Source organism: Neopsephotus bourkii, unplaced genomic scaffold (assembly GCF_033783945.1).
Source record: "Neopsephotus bourkii isolate Nb327-2 ecotype Australia unplaced genomic scaffold, CSIRO-AGI_Nbou_v1 NB_1067, whole genome shotgun sequence".
In the NCBI taxonomy this organism is placed as follows: Eukaryota; Metazoa; Chordata; class Aves; order Psittaciformes; family Psittacidae; genus Neopsephotus; species Neopsephotus bourkii.
Genome location: NW_026901555.1, coordinates 2,123,629 through 2,143,115, shown reverse-complemented (window position 1 = coordinate 2,143,115; position 19,487 = coordinate 2,123,629). Strand labels below are relative to the sequence as shown.

The 19,487-nt window shown below is 48.6% G+C and overlaps 1 protein-coding gene and 1 long non-coding RNA gene across 3 annotated transcripts in view; one reads left to right on the top strand and one right to left on the bottom strand.

Moving 5' to 3' along the window:
- LOC133216851 (uncharacterized) overlaps nucleotides 1-14,342 on the bottom strand; it is a 70,277-nt gene extending 55,935 nt beyond the window's left edge. The window contains exons 1-2 of one of the 2 annotated variants that reach the window (XR_009726736.1): nucleotides 14,115-14,341; nucleotides 13,864-13,973 (exon numbers count right to left, since the gene is read on the bottom strand). This is a non-coding gene — a long non-coding RNA (uncharacterized LOC133216851). Of the gene's footprint in view, nucleotides 1-13,863 lie in introns of both variants that reach the window. The other variant, XR_009726735.1, reaches the window with a different exon arrangement.
- Nucleotides 14,343-15,099: 757 nt separating this feature from the next.
- On the top strand, nucleotides 15,100-16,550 carry POU3F4 (POU class 3 homeobox 4). Its single transcript, XM_061361913.1, has one exon. The coding sequence runs from the start codon at nucleotides 15,205-15,207 to the stop codon at nucleotides 16,306-16,308; it is 1,104 nt and encodes a 367-aa protein (XP_061217897.1). The 5' UTR covers nucleotides 15,100-15,204; the 3' UTR covers nucleotides 16,309-16,550.
- Nucleotides 16,551-19,487: the final 2,937 nt, after the last annotated feature.

The following is a 19,487-nucleotide window of genomic DNA, read 5'->3' as shown; positions in this document are numbered from 1 at the left end:
TCCATCTTTGGAGAAACATCTGGGCTATTAAAATAGATCAAACGTGACTCACGCTGTTTAGGTGTATAACCATACCTGTCAGCCACACTAGCTGCCTTCTTTAACATGGTTACGTAGACCTCTCTGTATCAAGAGGCTGTTATTTCAAAATGCATTTTGGACACAAGAACAAAATTAGAATGTATTTTCAAGGTGCCTTTCAATAACCAAAATCCATTTTCTGTACGGCTTTTGAAAATGTCCTCCTTTTTTAATTTGTTACTTAAATTATTACATACTATATACTTAAGCGGTGAAAAGTTACGCAGCGTGTGTCTTCCTGAACATCCCTCTATCACTCCTAACTCAATATTATGATGCCTTTTTTCAGCAATGCAACTGGCAGAGGTTTACTGACACACCACAAATCCTAATTATCATTAAAACTCTAAGTTCTGTGCTGGCAAAAGTCAGAGATTGAAGCGCTCTTACCTTGACAAGGTCTAAAATATCCAGTGAATGTTTCTTCATTCACTTACTATATTAGTTTGTATTTCCAATGTGGCCATTTTCCATACCTTAACTTTGGGAAAACAACTGCATTTAAATATGCACCAAAGGCAAAGAAAAATAAAAACAAGCAAACAGGCAATAATGCTGTCTAAAATGCTTTTTACTATTCTTAATCAGGTATTACTGCATAGAAGATGACTGAACCCAAAAGCTAACACAATCTTGAAGAAAAAAAATCTTTAGAATAGATGCAAACTTTCCAGATTCATTCCTCATGTTGTTACATTACTGCTGTTCAACTGCTGTTAGAGTTTACATGTGTAAGATGTACTGAGCAAATTAGAGCTACGTTAAAATACAAAAGACATGGAAAATGGCCACAGAGCCATTCATACAAATACCAAACAAGAATGGTCTAAAACAGATCGGTCTCTAACTGTTACTACTGTTCCAGAAAGAGTTGAACATGCACATTACTAGAAGTTAGTTCTGCCCGGTGCTGTGACATTAAAGTGTGCATAAATCAGTGCGCTCATTTTCCTATCAAGCGTAAAGCTCCCGGCTGCCAGTTATCGGAGGTATTCGCAGATCCACACCAAGCAACTCTACTCAGGGTCCTTCCTCTGTGTGGTCTTTCAGAACTGTCGTTATCAGCTTTCTGTTTATTATTGTGCTCAGTTTAAAGGGAATTTGCCAAGTGATCCCTGGACTCCAATCTTTAGGCCTGTTGTCAGGACAAATTAATTTCTGTGGAAACCCACTGTGCCTCAGATACCATCTAGGAAATGTAGGATTAATGGAGTCCCTGTACAACAAGCTTTGTAGTGCGGCTGCTGGGGGAGGGGAGCCACTCTTGGAAGGGAGAAATAACAAAAATAGAGCCTCTGCGCTTTGGGTCAGTTTGGGGCGACTTTACCATTTTTTATTACATCAGCTCACATCAATAATATTTAAAATACGGTCAAGTAACTGAATACAAACAGGCAACTTTTTAACCAAAAGAACAGTAAATGGAAACTCTGTATTGCCAAAGATGAAGGACCTGAGGTCTAATTCTCAATATTTTATATTTTACGTGTTTGAGTCAATCTTGTCAGTAGGTGAAAATAGGATATTAAAAGAAACAGTCTCCCGTGAATCTTAGTAGAAATAATGAAACTCAATACGTGCTCTTTTGGAAAAGGGGTACTAAAGCTCGATTTCTTACAGAGCCAAGTCATTACTGTGTTAGCTGACATAGGACTCTTTTTTTTTTTTGCAAAATACATCTTATTGCATTGTTAAAAATGTTTAACTGCAACTGTTCTTGCAATAAGTATACTTAAAAAGATACTTTCCTGCCTAGGAAAAAGGAGGAATTATTTTTCTTAGTGATGATAAATTACAGCTGAACTTAGAGCTATAATGGGTAAAGCAATTTTTTTTCCCTTATGTTTTTCCTTTGTCCACAGTGTAGCAAGAGAAGAGAAGAGAGGAGAAGAGGGTAGAAGAGAAAAAAGGAGCACTCCTTTTTTTTATCAATAGGATATTTTTATCAATCCTTTCTCATTTTCAAGGGGATGACCCTGCCCATGGTGAGGTATACAGGGCATATAATATCTTACAAATAATACCTTACAAAATGGAGTTTTTACTCTTATTCTTTTCTCTCCAAAAACAGATCAGTTGATAATCTACAGGATAAAGATAGTAGATACACAGGTCCACATTCTGTATTGTATTCCGTCTTGTGATTCCCTGTAGAATTGGTGATCTGTAAATCAGCCCTGAAGTTAGCCTAAAGTGGCACTAAAACATCCAGTGGATCACAAAAAAAAGCAAATAAAATACCACTCCTTTAAGGTGAAAAGCCAAATTTGACTTTCTAACATGATGTTGTTACCATACTACACTGTTAGTAGCAGTGCAAATTTTGCCACAGTGCATTTCTAATGCATTTCTCACAGCTTATAAGCTTGGCAGATGCAGATGCTGAAACTGCAGCAGAAGGCTCCTTTAAAATGTACCTCCAGTTTGCAAATACCTCAGTGCACGCTGCTTTTCCTTCAGAGGGCAAAACCAGCAGTGCTCCAAGAATACATGGGGTTTGTGTGATACCATACTCTGTTAGGAACAGCGTTTATGAGGATTAACTTTGGAAGATTATTTTATTAATCTAAAACTCACCTGCATATGAGAACTACTTTCTTTTCATTAACTATTGCAAATAAGTGTATTCCTCCCTAAGTAAAACATTTAATCTTGAGAGACTTTTTATATGCCAGTTTTTACCATTACAGAAATTTAATTAACTCCATAATTATGAACACAATTACCATTGAGCGCTACATGTGATTTGATGGTAGCAGCTACATGGCACACGCATACTTTCTGGTTTACAATTAAAAACTTACAGTAATAATAATGATAGGCAAAAAATCCCAAAGATCATTCTTATTCTTTGGGTTGCGTGAGTTGTTTTATGTATACAAACAATTATCAAATATGCCATTCATGTTTTGGCAATGAAGTGTTTAATTGCAGTAAGCATGTTATTTGCAACCAGTGGGCTGGATTCCCAGCTGATAGAAAGTCACCCAAACTGCAAGAATTTACCTTAAGTGTCTGGCTGGCCCCATTAACTCATCCTATAACAAACTCAAACACACAGCAAAGGCAGCAATGAAATCCCCAGCGATTTATGTATAGAGAGGAAAAAAGAAACTAAACAAATAAAAGAAAGGGGAAAAAAAAAAGAAAGAGGAAAACTTATATGATGGAGGAAGTGAAACTCTATAAAGTCTTTTAGAAGTTTACAAAGAGGCTCTGGGTAGGGGAATGCTGCAGAGGACTGCCACAGCATGGCCCTGGAAGCCTTCCGCACCAGGGACGCTGACCGGGTGTTTCGGGGTGGAGCTGGCAGGTCAAGAGGCAGGATGTATTTGGCTGTACCAAGGCGCTGCCTGGCAGGAACCATCACACAAACCCGGCTGCAGGTTGCTCTCACAGCAAGCAGGGGGGCTGCAGGCTGGAGCGCTGCCAGGCTCAGCCCAAGAGCACTTCACTGCTTCTTTAGGAAGAGTTACAGCACAACCGCTTTCATGCTATGCGATGGAGCGCCAGGCTGGGGTCAGCAAGGGGGCTAAGGACATTACGTTTAGGGGGGTTTAGGACTGAGATGGCTAAAAGCAAAGTTTAGGAGTAGGAATAGCCCTGGTATGGTTTTACTCAGGGAAATGGAGAGTTCAAGGTGGACTTTGGAGCTATCAGTACACACACAGCATTTGAAGGAATACCTCAGATAATGGTAACCATGCCAAAGTCACCATTCACTTGCTGCTGTCTCACAGTCTGAGTATCTGTGACATCTGTGTCACAGGTGTCTGTTGACACCTCATGATAATCTCTGTTTATGCCCTAATTGCATTCGCAACACTACATACTCTGCACATCAGAGGTTAGGCTTCGTTACTACAGCACACCACAAAGGACTCAAACTAACTTATATGGGCTTAGATTACCTCAGACATTATGCAAAGTAAGTCTGATAATCACTCATGCAATCTTTTCATTAGACTATGCAAATCTCCAGCCTAGCTCCCCAAAAATGTCCATTTATGTCAGCTGAAGGTCTGGCCCCACATACTCTTCTTAATATAATAGAACCCATCTCTGCTGACACAGTAATATCTACAGTGATCTCTACCTTCACCTACTCTTCTTAGTATAAGAGGGTTTTCCCCACCTACAATTAAGTTGCACAGAGTAAGACTCCTTCAACACAACATCCAAGCCTTTATCAAGATATGTTGTGGACTTTAAGCACACAAGACATCAACAGCCTTTCATTCTAATCACTCTCCAAGTAATTGAAGATCAGAATTACCCATTTGGCTCCTCTAAATAAAAAGTGATCTGCAACCTACAAATCTGGATTCAAAACATGTTCGCATGAAACATTCACAATACAGAATGCAGTTACAGCTCAGCCCTTGGTGGATCCTAGTCACTACTGTAAAACTATTGCATGAGTTATTTTAAAAGGAGAAAGCAAAGGGTATGATATGAAAGGGGTCAAAGCATTTCCAGATTTGCCAAGGGAGGGGTCTTACCAGCACAGTAAAATACTTAAACTTTAACGGGAAACTACAAATGCAAATATATATAAAATGAACCATAGAATTGGCTTCTTATGGAAATTCATGTCTCATAACAAGAACGGTACAAATATTTCACAACATGTCAAACCCATTGTAATATGTACATTCATGCTTTACTCATTTCTAGCACTGTAACCACAGAAAAAGGTAACTTAATGACACCGGTAATGGGAGTTTTCCAATCTTGAGGTATGGAACCTGTGTCTCAAGAACCTGGTTAAACCTGGAATCCCAGTCAGTAAATGAAAACAACAGGAAAAAAAAGAGAAGACAGCATCAGAGGGCTCAAACCAGCAAGATCCCAACCCAGCAGCCCTTAGCCATAGCCATCCTTTAAAAACACACCAGATATATCACTGCAAAGCAAGCTGCCATGTGATTTGTTTTCTAAAACAACATCTCACTCTGCTGTGGAAGAAATTTATTCCTTATTCCTCTTTAATATTCATAGGGTATAGAGCCACATTAACAGCTAAGTTTTAATTTCAGAAACATTCTGACATTTACAAAGAACAGATTCCAGCCCTGGTTTCACACTAGGATTTTTTTTTTCTATTATCACTGTTATTGCTGGTATTAGTATCACTGTATAAGGGATTAAAAGGTCCTGGACATCTCATTAAAACAGTCTAGATCCCCTCTTCACCATCAAGATACATTCTGTTATGTTATAAACAGGAATAATCTTTCTGGAAATGGAATGTGAAGTATTCCTCTCTTCTTTCTGAAAGAGGGACTTTTTAAATCGTGCGTAAGAATTATTCTGAATATTTGAAGCAGAGGCAAGAATATTCGCTATTAACGCTGAACTCTCCCCTGATCTCCTCATAAAATGTGAAAATAATAAAACAGCACCAACAAGCCAAATCTAGAATTCTCAGAAAAGTCAAGGAGAGAGATCCCTCATGGAAGTCAGCAGCATTAGTCCCTACATCTATGTTCAGGGGACCATTTGCTGAAGCACAGGCACACAAGACTTACGATTTTACAGGAAGGGCTGGTTTGGCTGCAGTTTGGGGAAAATGCGTTTTTGGTTGCAGAGATAGCCCATAAACTGCATTATGTTTGTGCACCAGACCTCTTTTTCATATTCTTCAATAAGCAGAAACGTAAGAGTCTGAGGCATAGATTAAATTGTTTCAAAAATCAGTTGTAGGCTGCCATAGAAGTTAACCAGTCTGACCTCGTGATTACAGACTAAACACTTCCTTAGGAAACAAAGTAGAGGAATATTTTATGTTTCAATGATTATTTGGGATAGTATTACCACATTATAAAAAAATGAGAAACCATGGCAATATTTAAGGGAGTTTATCTATGGATAATTGCAAAAGGCATTGAAATAGGACTCAAACAGAGGGTTGGGACATTGTAGGATTAAAATACATTAACAAAAGACAATACCCAGTACACAGCTTGCCCAAACTGCACCAATCACTTTGAGCTTCATGTAGCATTGCAAAAAGGAAAATCATATAAACTAGTTCCTACCCGATTACTCAGATGTTTTTACCTCTGGAACCTTAATATCAAGATACATGATGGCCAAGAAAGCAGTACTAAGATGCGCTCTTATTCTAATAGCTAAAGAGCATCTTCCAAACTACCTTGGTAATGATGCAAAAGACTTACAAAATATACTTCTCCAGTTCCATATTCCCGAGGACGAAATGCAGATTTAATGCCCAAGTACTCATGTGCCTTGTGACCATGTTATTTTCGTTCTTACTAGTGCCAATAGCAGTGTAACCCCAGAGCTTTCAAATAAACGGTTGCATTAGTTTGATCATGTAAATGTGCTGCCCGGTAATTAAATCCGGTTTGTATTTTTAAAGTGCACACTGACTGATATTCCACACAGAGCCAAACTGCGTGGTATTTGCATCCACTATCTCTCAGTCCTGGGGAATCCAGAAATTCATTTGCCAAAGGTAAAAATACCACACAAAATTCCTTCTAAATGTTTTGAAATGGTTTGTTCAAACTCTTGACGTAGCGTTTTGCTCTAAACAAATTTCTAGACAACCCTGTGATTTTCCATCTCTGAAAATATACTGTTTCCCCTCCATGAAACTAGAACAGAGGGTCTGAGAGAAAGGAAATTATTAAGCATTCTAGTGGGTTTTTTCCAACAAAAACTAAGATAGAGGTCAATGAATAAGTATGTGCAGGCTGGAACTTAAATCCTCTGGGGTGACTGTAGGCTAATTAATAATTAATGCCAGAGACATGGTGTTTGAAATGCAGATGTGATAACTGGAGGCCTGGCAAAGCTGTTCAGAGGAAGCAGATTTGGATGCTATAGGGAATAGGCACTCCCTTGCCGGCTGGCTCTGAAAGCAGACCTGGGTGCAAAGCAGGGCCTATGGTTTAGATTATATTCCCCTCAGCTGTTAATTACCTGAACCTACTTTGAAGTTTTTCTCTTTTTATCCTCTGCATGAAAAGAGATTGGTTCAGCCAAGGGACTTGAAAAAATGATCAAATACATGGAGTAGAGGAGGGGAATAGAACTTCAGATATAAAAAAAGATAAGGAAGAAAAACACTCAGGGAAACATATAGGAACGTATTAGGAAGTGCATGAGCGTGGCTCGATGTTTCAAGCAAGTTGTGCCGCTCTAAGTTATTTCAGCCATTAAGTAAACCCCCTGTGCGTTCTATGAATAGATTGGTTAAAAGGAATCTCTCACGATATGTATATAGTTTACAGTAATTATTTGATGAAAGTACCATAGGTGGTTTCCTATGCTATTTTTAATTCAGTAAAGCCATTTAAACCTCCTTATGTTTGGGGCTATTTAATGAGGTGTGCAACATTAACAGAATCACCAATGAGCTGTTACTACAAGTATTAAGATTTTTGCAAAAAATAAAGGCTCATTTTTTGCAAAAGGGTGAGATGGGCACAGCCTGGAAAGGGAAGGAGAGGGGGGGCAGGCGCCTTCCAGCACCTCCCAGAGCCTTCAACCTCCGGGGAGGGGGGGCTCTGGGAGAACACATCATCCCCGCGGCAAACGGGGGACAGGCAGGGCTGGGGAGCCAGGGATGATGAGGGTGCCTCCCGCACCCCATCAGCGGCCGGGAGGTGTTTGGGGGCCGCATAGCACTCCCAGCGAGCAGAGAAAGACCCCGTTACCAAAAGCAGGGGGATACCTCCTGAGAAAGGCTCCCCGAGGGTGCGGATCCTCCGAGGGTGCGGAACCCCCCGCGGGTCTCAGCGGCGGGAGGAGCCACCGAAACCGCCTCACCCTTTTCTCTGTGCAGCGACAGATCGTTCCCTGTTCAAAGCACCTCCAGAGTCTCTTTTTGACGCTCTTCCCCACTCGTTAGAGCCCGTCCGTTCAAAGGCTCCCCCGGCCAAACTTCCAGCAACTTCACTAAAACCCTTTGAAACAGGGGGAAGGAGGGGGAGGGAGATATAATTTTCTTTTTTTCTTTCCTTTTTTTCCCTCTCTTCCCCTGGAGTACCGCGGGTGAAGCCAACTCTCCTGAACTCAGGGCTGCGTGTGTTTAAAAATTAATTTGGAAATACCTGTCTTCAAGGCGCAGGCATCTCGCATTTGAGCCTATCACCTTGGCATCTCGGCACAGCTTCTCCTCCCGCTGATGCGGAAAACCTCCGCACCCCACCTCACCCCAAACCAAATATTTGTACCCAATTTCTCTTCCCAAGCGCAGCCTTTCCCCGTGATGTAAGGGGAACACGCAGCTATACAACAGCCCAGCGCACAGCTCTACACCTGCCTGGTGCTCTCACTCCTTGGTAGGGCAACCCGCAATGTACCCCAGGTGGGTGTTGTTTACCTGCAGCTAAATAAAGCTCCGAGATGATGATTGATTATGGCTCTGTCCCGCCTCCATCTCCCCCAAAACGGGCGTGTGAAGCCCACTGGTGTTGGCGTCACGGGTGTGGGGTGGCCCCATGGGAGCCCCGCCCGTGAGGGTGAGGGGCTCTTCCTGCATCCAAACGGCTTTCTATTAAATCCTGCTAATTTTCTAGGTGAAGGCTGTGAAGTGAATGTGAGGAAGCATTAAAAGGGAATTGAATTTGCATTCCTTATGCTACAGGCACATGTTTACATGACCTTTAAAACAGAATTAAAGCTGTATCATCAGCAGCTGTAGGCAATTCACATTACTACGGCAATCAAATCAGAAGGCTAAACTAACTATAAAACATAAATTAAACTGATAGAGAATCATCCTAATTCAGTAGGTTTACTTGCAATTTACTTATCCACTACTAGTAATTTCTAAACAGTTTGCAGGAGCAGCAAATAGGAGACACTTGAACGTGGCAATTCAAAAACGTGCTGTCCGAGGCGGGGAGCCGGTTCTCCCAGGTGCCGGGGGGACCAGCGGCCCGGGCACGCTTCACCACCCCGCGGGTGCCCCGGTGGGTCCGCGAAGGGCCTGCAAAGTGGTACCTGCAACTCTTGCATCGTTAAACCCTCAATTCCACTGGGTTGGCTCAAGCCTCCCGGGAGTCCCTCTGCCCTCTGGGGGACCCTGGGGCACGCCGTTTATTTTCTAAAACATGAAATGTCCCAATGGCCAACAGAGCCCTCGTTGCACCGCTCCTTCCTGCTCTCCTTCTCCATCCCCAAGAGGGACACTTTCCAGTGCTTGAAGCATGATAAAAAAGGACCAAAAATCGATACCGCCCGTGATTTCATCACAAGTTTGCGGAGTGCATGTCTTGGGCGGAACTGGGACCGGCACTGGGCAACCCCTGCCCCGGCGCGACTCCCTCCCTACCCCCGAGCACCCTCGACTTGGAATTGTTTCTATTTATTCCTTACAGGCGGCACAGCCGAGGGGCTGCGTCTCCCCCTTTTGATGGAGACTCTCCCGAACGCGCTTTAATTTGTCCCGGCGACCGCGCTGGTGTACTTATTTATTTCCCGGCCCCCACACCTCTCGAGGGGAAGGCAAGGAGGGGAAGCGCCGGGAAAGGGGTTCTACAGCCTCCAGAGGCTTTTACCGGCCTGTGCCTTGACGCGGAGTAGGGGAAGAGAAAAGGTATCAGGAGATGCCAGGGGACCTCGCATGCCGGGGGAGGAGCGGCTGAAGAGGGCTCAGCCCCTCAGCTTCTCTCTGCGGGGACGGGTTACTGCTGGGGAGCACAGTGGGGCCGCGGCACAGAAGGGAGCAGCGGAGTTGGGGGGGCTCCAGCATCACTGGCCGCCCGAGGCGCGCCGGGCCCAGGCAGTGCCCATCAGGGCCCTGGATCTGCGTCCCGGTCCCTCAAAGCTTCTGTGCTTCGCCCAAGCGCGGTTCATGAAGGAAACACCTTTTATCAGCACAGCCTGGCCTCAAAGTTCAGGGTTTGTAACAGCTCTGACTGGCGCGACCTGGCTGAAACTGGGAGTAAACTTTCCAACAAGCCGTGACAATTTCGCCTGCGAGAAAACAAAGAGTTAGCAGTACCATCTACGTGTTTATAACGTGCGTTTATACGTGTGAACCTAGGAATGACGAAGAGCTTCAAAATGCAGGAGGCGTTTAGATCCCCCTGCAGAATCGGGAGCATCCCTGGATGCTTTTGCATGCTGAATGTTAAAGCTGCGAAAACGTATGGTTGAAATAAATAAATAAAATTAAGCAAAACAGCAACAGAAAGAAACGACCGCACTGAAATTGCCCAGCAAGCTAACAAACAACAACGCAGGTATTTGTCATCCAAGGAATGGAGCTATTCAATGTCTCGCTGGCCAGCAGAGGTTAGATAACATGCTGTTTAGTGCGTTTTCAAATCCAGCCGTTTAAATATGTCTGAGCAGAAATCTGTCCCTTCAGGAACTGTATTTGGAATGTTGCTAAAATACAGACAGAACGGCCTCTGGTTTGGGAGGATGGGGGGGAGCGGGATCCACGCCCAGGCCCGCCCGTGGGTGCCCGGCGGTGGGTGCCGGGGTTGGTGCGGGTGGGTGAGGACCCCTCGCAAAAACCCACCCGGGATTTCGGGCCGGGGTGAAACGAGCGCGTCCTTATCATCACGCCTGTGTGAGCGGCGCGGGGGGGGAAAGTGCCTACGTAAAAGGGAAGTAGCGTTCCGAGGTGTTGTGCGGTGCTATTAACTCCTGACGTGACCTTAAAAGCTGCCAAAAACCGCCCAGGGAAGGGACCCTGTGCCGGAGCCCCGCTCGCCAGCCACATTTCTCCATTAATCCCAACAAACCCCGACGCTTCCATACGTGGATTTAATAAACGGCAAGACCGGTCCCACGGTAAAAATACGCACTTTGGAGACACTTCCAGGAAGATATATATAACACTATGTTTTTTTCCCCCCTCTCGACTGCAAATCAACCAAATGTTCGAGACGAGACCTGATGCAAACCAACACAGCTAAAAAATAACAGTGACCTGAACAAGACGTGGTAGAGCAGAAACGAATGACATTTTTCTTTCTTTTTTCTCTCTTTTTCTTTTTTTTTTTTCCTCAAGCAAGTACATTTTTCAAACATTAACAGTGTGGAAAATAATAATAATAATAATGGTAATAATAATAATAGGCGATTCGAGCAGGGGAGCGAGGAGCCTCCCCAGACGCTTTAGAAACCGCAGCAGTTAGAATACAAATGCCATTTACCTTGTGATTTCTCTGCCCGGCACTGCCTTTATTGTCCCTCCCTAGCCTTTCTCCGGGCGCAGGACCAGCCCCGCCGCAGCCACGCTCCCTCCGTGCCGGGCTTATTACTAACGGGCTGGTGGTGCTCAGAGAGATTGGGGGGTAGGAGAGGGGAGGGAGGGGGGCTGCATTCATTCTTACATTAGGACTATTTGAATTTGCAATCTGTCAGTCCATCTCCTGGCCGTGGCTCCCTTCCTCTCTCCCTGCACAGCGTTTACTCACGTTCAAGAGCAGCCAACAGAGACCAAGAAAAAAAAAGAAAGAAAAAAAAAAAGAAAAAGTAAAAAAAAAGTAAAAGGACTAATTGAGCTTGTGTCGGCATTGGCTAATTTCTGTTAATACCCTGCAAATTCCTCTTTTCCTAACCGTCCCCCATGCAGGTTGGGTTTTCACAGAGCATCTCCGGAGACCCAGGAGCTGCTCTCCCAGCCCTGCTCGCCTAGGTGATGGGTGCTGGGATTCAGCGCCTCGATGCACACAATGCAACCCTTAACTCCTGCCTTCAGAACCGCTTAAATTGCCCTTTCCCAGCCCCCACCCCAGTTCTGATTGACTCTGGGTTTAAATTTGCACTTGTTCCCACCAAGCGCAATCTAACTCGTCCTGTCTCTAAAGTGAACTTGTGTTGAAGGTGAAGTTTTCAATATAGAGGTCATGACACCGAGCCACAGCTTACCGCTCCGAGCTTCATGCTGTATTAAACACAATCAAAACGAACCCCTTTTAGATTCCCTCTTTTTTTTTTCCTTTCCCCTCCCGCAGATGAACAATGGGGGGGGGGGGGGGAATACAATAAAATCAGCTCTGCCACGATAATAAACCCGTTCCTCTGGCTCTGGGCTCGCTCTCTCCTAGGTCCCCACCTATGGAGAAGAGCCTATAGAGCCGCTTAGGGACACAAACACACACACACACACACATACCCGCAACACACGCACCCCGCATTTCGGTTATGGCTCTTAAAGGGGCATCTGTGGGTCTGTCTTCAGGAAAAGCCCCCCGAGGTGCGCCCACCCTCCGGCTCCACGCGTGGGGGCCGCTGCCCACGAAGGGGAAAGGACGCGGGGAGCCCCGGACCCCTCGTCCCGCCTGTGCCTCCGCCGGGTAAGGGGGACCCGGCACAATCACGGCTCCTCCACTTCAAAGCGGGGGTTTTTCTCTATAGCGACTTCTAGCTGCCCCAAGACGGTAGGCTGCCTTCAGCTATTGTGCGATCTTTTCCATGCCAAAGATTTAGCAGAAAAAAAAAAATAGATATTAAAGGGAGTTATTTGTCGCGGAAATGCGGGTCCCGCCGGTGCGGAGGTTCCCAAAGACAGAGGGATGGAGCGGCGGGTCCAAACCCCGAAACTTTTCCTTTTTCTTGTTAAAAAAAAAAAAAACAAACCCAAACTTTAATGGATTTCAGTCTATGAAAAATAAGTTACAAATTCTTGCAACAGTAGCTTTGCATGTACTTATTTTTCTCCCATGTCCAGACGGGGTCGTCTATTGAATAAGGCTCTTTTATTCTGCATGGGGCAGGGGATTTGTGGCCATGGTCCCCCTTTTATTCCTCTCTCTATGGAAACCCAGATCATGGGGAGAAATATGCGAGGCTGAATAAAGAAAAGCAGCAGAAAGGACCGCTTGAGAGCGGCATCTGTTACACTTGGGAAGTTAGACTGACAGGAAAGAGCTAAAGAAACCCTCTCCAGCAGATTACTTAGAACAGCAAGAAGATTTAACTATATGCAGATAAAAACACTATAAAATACACCATACAGGCGGGATGAGAGGCTCCGCTGTCAGGAGCGGAGTGCCGCGGAGCCAGGCTCTGCCTTAGACACATTCGCAACTAATATTAAAATGGGACGTTGGGGGTTTTATTTCCCTGCTAAGAGACTCCGTCTTAATTAAACGGCGGATCCGAACATCTATTTTCACGGGCAATGGGATTTGAAAAATGGTTTCGGAAGTTAAAGTGCAAATTAATTTTAAATAATTTAGTTACATTTTTATACGGCGCGCATTTTTGATTTTTATATTTTTTTTTCTCTCCCGCCCGCTCCGGTGATATTTATTTCGAGAAGCTTGTAAAGGCGGAGGGCGGGGGGGGGAAGGGGGGGGAGAGAATGGAAAGAAAGGGGAAGAAAAAAAAAGAAAGAGGGCTGCTGATATAACTCTTTCTGTGCCCTCCCGCCTTCCGCGGGCGCGGTGCTGGCTACGCCGCTCTGCTCCCAGCCCTCGCCGCGGAGCTCTCCCGGGGACATTTTCCACCTCCCGCCCCCAATCCCCCCTCCTCCCGCTCCTCTTCGCTTCCCCTCTCCCAGCAAACTTTACTCTTTCATTTATTTTCCAAGTTGCCCCCGGGGCTGCGGCAGGCGCGCAGCGGCCGCGGGTGCGCAGCGCAGCGGCGGCCCCGCCGGCTCCCCGATATATCGCGATCTGCCTCCAGCCACGCACCCCCTGCTCTTTGAGGGCCAGCCCTGCCTTTGCCCCCTCTCGCACGCTGCGCCCTGCCCGAGCCCCGGCGAGAAATTATTGCGATTATTATTATTATAATGAGGAAAGCGACGCTACCCGGCTATAAAGGAATCAGAGGAGCGCTCACCTTATTTATATCTATTTTCTCATTTTCTTGAATTTTCTTCAGATCTGTCTTCTCAGAGAAACTAATGCCTTAATGACTTTCTGGTAGCTGCAAGCCTTCTTTTATTTCTGCTAAATATATGAAAATGTATGCAAATTTAAATCAAGCTTAACCTAGGAGCTCTTGCAATATATTTAATGGAATTTCAAACCAATAAGGGAACTCTGATGCAGTCTTCTGTAAGTGCAAATATAATTACGCAGCTAGGTTACCTCCAAAATTATGCAGGGAAAGGTCATTTTTTAGCTCGGGAGCGGGCCGGGGCTGCCAGGGCTCTGCCTCACCCCGCCGCCGCGGAGGGTCCCGCTGCTGCCCCGGCGGGATTCCGCGAGTGCGGAACGGCGCCGGGGTTCTGCCCGTCGGGCCCGGTCGAGCCGGGGGGCACAGAGCTCCCCCCCCCTCCCCACCCCTCATCCCCCCTGGTGGGGCCTGGGGACCGCACGCGCTTTTCCCCCCTTTATTTTCCACTTTCTCTCCGTTTGTTTGGGGTTTTTTTTATGTAATTTCTCCTCTCCCGGGGACCGCACTCCAGGCGCGCAGCGGCAGCGCACCGCTCCTGTGCGTTCCGTATTGCGAACTTTTGAGGAGAGGCACCTCCCGGGTTTACCGGAAAGAGCCCTTTGGGGCTGTTTTTATTATCTTTAGTGTGGGGGTTTTTTTTTCCACTTAGTTTTTGCCTCTCCGACAGCACCTCGGAGCGCGCAGCCCGGGGCAGGCGGGGGATGCGCGGCGCGGCGGATGGGGGGCACCGCGCACCGGTCTGCGGAGCCCGCCCAGACCGATGGGAGGGCAGGGTCGGGGGGGGGGGAGCAGAGAGAGTCCCGGAGGCGCGGCTGAGGCCGGCACCAGCTGCGCAGGGGTGGTCCCGCGGGGCTGTCGCCGGGGCGCCGCCGTTTAACCTCTGCCGCGCGCTCCCCCTGCGCTAATCGCTCCCCATTTAAGCCGTGCCCCGCGTCCTCCCCTCCCTTCCCCTCCCGGCGCGGAGCGCAGCGCGGCGCGGAAGGAGTTAAGCGGCGGGGGCCGCCTCGCGCCCGGCCCCCGGTGCCGGCGGAGTGATTCACTTCCTGCCTCGGGCCCGCGCGGCCCCCAGGGCGCCCTCGCCCCGCCCCTCCGCCGCCGCGGCCGGCCTCCCCGCCCCTCCCATTGGCCCGTGCGGCGAGGCCCCGCCGGCGGCGCGGCCCCATTGGGCGGCGCTGCTGCCAGTCGGCGGTCGGCCGCTGCCCGGGCCGCCGTGCCGGTGGATGTCAAAGGCTGAAGCGGCGGCGCCGCCACAGTATAACTCGTAGGGGCTGCGCGGCGGCCATGGCCACAGCCGCCTCCAACCCCTACAGCCTGCTCGGCTCCGGCTCGCTCGCCCATGCGGACGGCGCGGGCATGCAGCAGGGGAGCCCCTTCCGCAACCCGCAGAAGCTGCTGCAGAGCGAGTACCTGCAGGGCGTCCCGGGCAATGGGCACCCGCTGGGGCATCACTGGGTGACCAGCCTCAGCGACAGCGGGCCCTGGCCCTCGGCGCTGGCCGGCGGCCCGCTGGAGCAGCCCGACGTGAAGCCGGGCCGCGAGGACCTGCAGCTGGGCGCCATCATCCACCACCGCTCGCCCCACGTCTCCCACCACTCGCCCCACGCCAACCACCCCAGCGCCTGGGGCGCCAGCCCGGCCCACAGCGCCTCGCTGGCCCCCCCCGCAGCCGCCGCCGCCGCCGGGCAGCCCCTCAACGTGTACTCGCAGGCGGGCTTCGCGGTGGGAGGCATGCTGGAGCACGGCGGGATGACCCCGCCGCCCGCCGCCGCGCAGGGCTTGCACCCGGGGCTGCGGGGCGAGGGCGGCGGGGAGCACGGAGAGCTGGGCGGGCACCACTGCCAGGACCACTCGGACGAGGAGACGCCGACCTCGGATGAGCTGGAGCAGTTCGCCAAACAGTTCAAGCAGCGGCGCATCAAGCTGGGCTTCACCCAGGCCGACGTGGGGCTGGCCCTGGGGACCCTCTACGGGAACGTCTTCTCGCAGACCACCATCTGCCGCTTCGAGGCCCTGCAGCTCAGCTTCAAGAACATGTGCAAGCTGAAGCCGCTGCTGAACAAGTGGCTGGAGGAGGCCGACTCCTCCACCGGCAGCCCCACCAGCATCGACAAGATCGCGGCGCAGGGGAGGAAGAGGAAGAAGCGCACCTCCATCGAGGTGAGTGTCAAGGGCGTGCTGGAGACGCACTTTCTCAAGTGCCCCAAGCCGGCCGCCCAGGAGATCTCCTCGCTGGCAGACAGCCTGCAGCTGGAGAAAGAGGTGGTGCGGGTCTGGTTCTGCAACCGGCGGCAGAAGGAGAAGCGGATGACCCCGCCGGGCGAGCAGCCGCAGCACGACGTCTATTCCCACGGCGTGAAAACGGACACGGCCTGCCACGACCTCTGACCGGGGCTGTCCGGGCAGTCAGGACTGCGGGCAGCGCGGATTTTCCGCCGGGGCTTTAACTTATGGTTTCCGAGAGGCAGGAGACGCGGAGCGGGTGCTCCCCGCCCGCCGCCTGGGCAATATTTTTTCTCTCTCCGACCTTTCCGCTGATCAGTGCACGGTGTTTACTCGCAGACAAGGTTTGGTTTCGGTCACGACTAAGACGAAGGGGAAAAAAAAACAAAAACAAAACACATACAAAACGGGGGAAAAAAGAGGAAAAAATGAAAAAAAAAAAAAACCTCATGGGAAAAAGGAAAAAAAAAGAAAGAAAACCGACAGAAAAGGAAAGACAGATGTGTGCCTATGAATAACCTTCCAGCGCCTTGGTTATATCAGCTGTATTTCAGGTGAATCTGTTTTACAATAGACTAGTTTTGCATTTTTAAAGACTTATATAGCGTTTTTAAATGTCTGAGGTGTTTTACTACAAACTGTACACAATATTTGTGACCTAATTTGTATCGAATTGAGCAGGCAAAACGTTTCTCCCTTCCCCACGCACCGGCAATGTCACCCGGTGGGGACGGGGCAGGGCGGCCGCGGCCCTTCCCCCTCCCCATCACCCCCCCCCCGAGGAACGGGGTTCCCCTCCGCGCCCGCGGAGACCCGCGCACCCCACTGCCGCCCGCGCTGTTCTGAAAAACGGGCTTATTTGTTGCAGCTTTTCTCTTCCTTTTCCAAGAGCTTCCCAACACCGTAAACCGGCCGGGTTCCAATCCTGACCTCTCCCCTCTTCTCCCAGGGAAAAGAAAAATAATAAAAGTCATTATTTAAAAGAGATTTATCCGAAATTAAGCACCGCAAACAAACCCGTGGCATTTGCCAGTCGCTTTCTTTCCGAAGATGAGTTGGGCTTTTTAATCAGCGCCAGACTGAGGTCTGTAGTAAAACACCTTTATACTCCTGCGCTTTGGCTTCGGAAATCGGTTTCTCTGTATTTTGTTTCGATAGTGAAGAGGAATGGGGGGGGATGGCTCATGATTTCTTTTTGGAGGGGAGAGGGACAGCAAACACCCGCATTTGGTTCACGCTGAGCTTATTTCCGCGTCACAGGGAGATGCTGGATTTGTTGAAAAGCTTTTATTAAGAAAAACAGAAACAAAACACCGCAACCACGAACAGGGAGAAAAAAACCAAAACAAAGTCACTAAAATGCTACAACCACCCCAGTTTTTGGTCAAGGGGAGGTGCTGACCTCGAGCCCACCCCAGTAGTGTTGCACACAGGGCCGGGTGCGCAGCGCCCACAAACCCACTTGCAAAAGGGAATTGATGAGCGGGTGAGTGTGCGGGAGCGCACGGCCACGATAACCCACTGCTCCCGCAGCCTCCCCACGGCCGGGCTGGCTCGGGGCCGCCGGGCATGGACCGGGCCGGGCACCCCCCGGGTCCCCGCAAGACCCCCAGTGGCCCGATGCGGCCCCGTTCTGCATCCGCCCCCGGCTCCGCGGCTCCCCGCACAGCCCAAATCCTTCCCTGGCGCTCAGAATTTTTCCTTTCAACATTTATATTTTTCAAGTATTTTTCAGTAAGCGCTAAAAAAAAAATAAAAAAATAAAAAAGAAAAAAAGAAAAAAAGAAAAAATAAAAACAAAGAGAAAAAAAACTCGACACTGAGGACCTGCCTATTTCTGCCAACTTTATAACTGTACAGTTTTGTATATTAAACGTTTTTTGGAAGTTATTAATTTAAAGAAAGATCATTTAGTTTATTCATTTAGTAACTGATGTATAATAAACGCTATTTTCATTAAAGGTTGCTTTTTTCAACTATTTTATCCAAAATTGCCTATTGCAGTTGCCAACAATTATTTATTTTCAATAAATTCCGCATTATGTTAAAAAAGAGAAAAAAAAGAAAAGAAAAAAAAAAGAGGTTTCAGAAAGAGAAAAGAAAAAGCCTGAATGGGTGTCGGAAAAAATAATAACGAAACACACGAGTCGCTTGTAACGTTTGATTGTCGAGAGGTTCTAGTCAAGGGGTTTATATTGACGCAATATTTTATTGTTGTAAAAGGAAAAAAAATGAAAAAAGGTTTAAATAAACATTTTTACAAAAAAAAAAAAAAAAAGGAAAAAAATTATATTGACCAGCTCCGCTGCGTGGTTTGTGCGCTGGGTGCGCGCAGCGGGGACTGCCCCCGGGCCCGGCCGTGCCGTGCGGCCGCGTTACACCTGCGCGGCCCCGCGGAAAATGCGCAGTTGGGGTGGGAAAGGGGCGCTGCGGCGTTTTCGGGGGTGGCGTATATATATATATATATATAGCATGTGTAAATATTTGTGTGTGTATGTAAATATATATAGAAGGTATAGCAGCGCTGCCTCCCCGCCTCGCCCCAGCGCACCGCGGTACTACGCGCCCGCGCAGCCGCCGCCGCCCGGTTGGTGCCTCCCGCAGTCCCCGCGGCCGATGGGGAAGCAGCGGGGGGTGTCCCCGTCCCCCCCCAACCCGAGCAGCAGGAATCGGGGCGCGAAGGAAGTTTCTTTTGTTCCGTCCTTCCTCCCCCTTCCCAGCAGCAGAGGGGCCGCGGGTCCTGCTCCCGACCCCCCTTACACAGCATCCCCCCGGGCTGCCTCCCGCTCCCCCCCCCCCCCGGGCGGGACGTGGAGTGTTCGCGAGGAACAATAACAGTTAATCACTTCTAATGGGGTGAAGCGGGGAAGCTCCAGTCCCGGCAGCCGGTCATGGCGCGGGGAGGAGGGGGGCTGCTGGGGAGAGGCAGGAAAACAGCAAACTTGAGGCCAGCACCAGCCAAAGGGGCTGTTACTTTTTCCTTTTCCCCGTTCTGAAGCCGAACCTTGGGGAAAACAATAACCAACCCTTCTGCCAACAGTGTACGGGAGGCAAGAATTACCTTTTGGAGTCCCGGGAAGCGACCCAAGAGCAGAGTGAGGTCTCTTGTCTCCGTAACCCAGCAGCAGAAGGACGAATGGACAGGCACTTTCCCACATGGCTACAACCACCATAGCCCGGTACCTGTTAGCGAGAGGCGTTGGGATGTACACAGTGGGCAATGCTTTGTTTCTTAACCATAAAACTGATATATTTCTTGTAAATCTTTGCAAGATGCAGCACAGCACAGACACCGTGGTCTTGGGGCGAGCGGCCTGCGGCTGCCCCTGTGCTGGGCAGTGAAG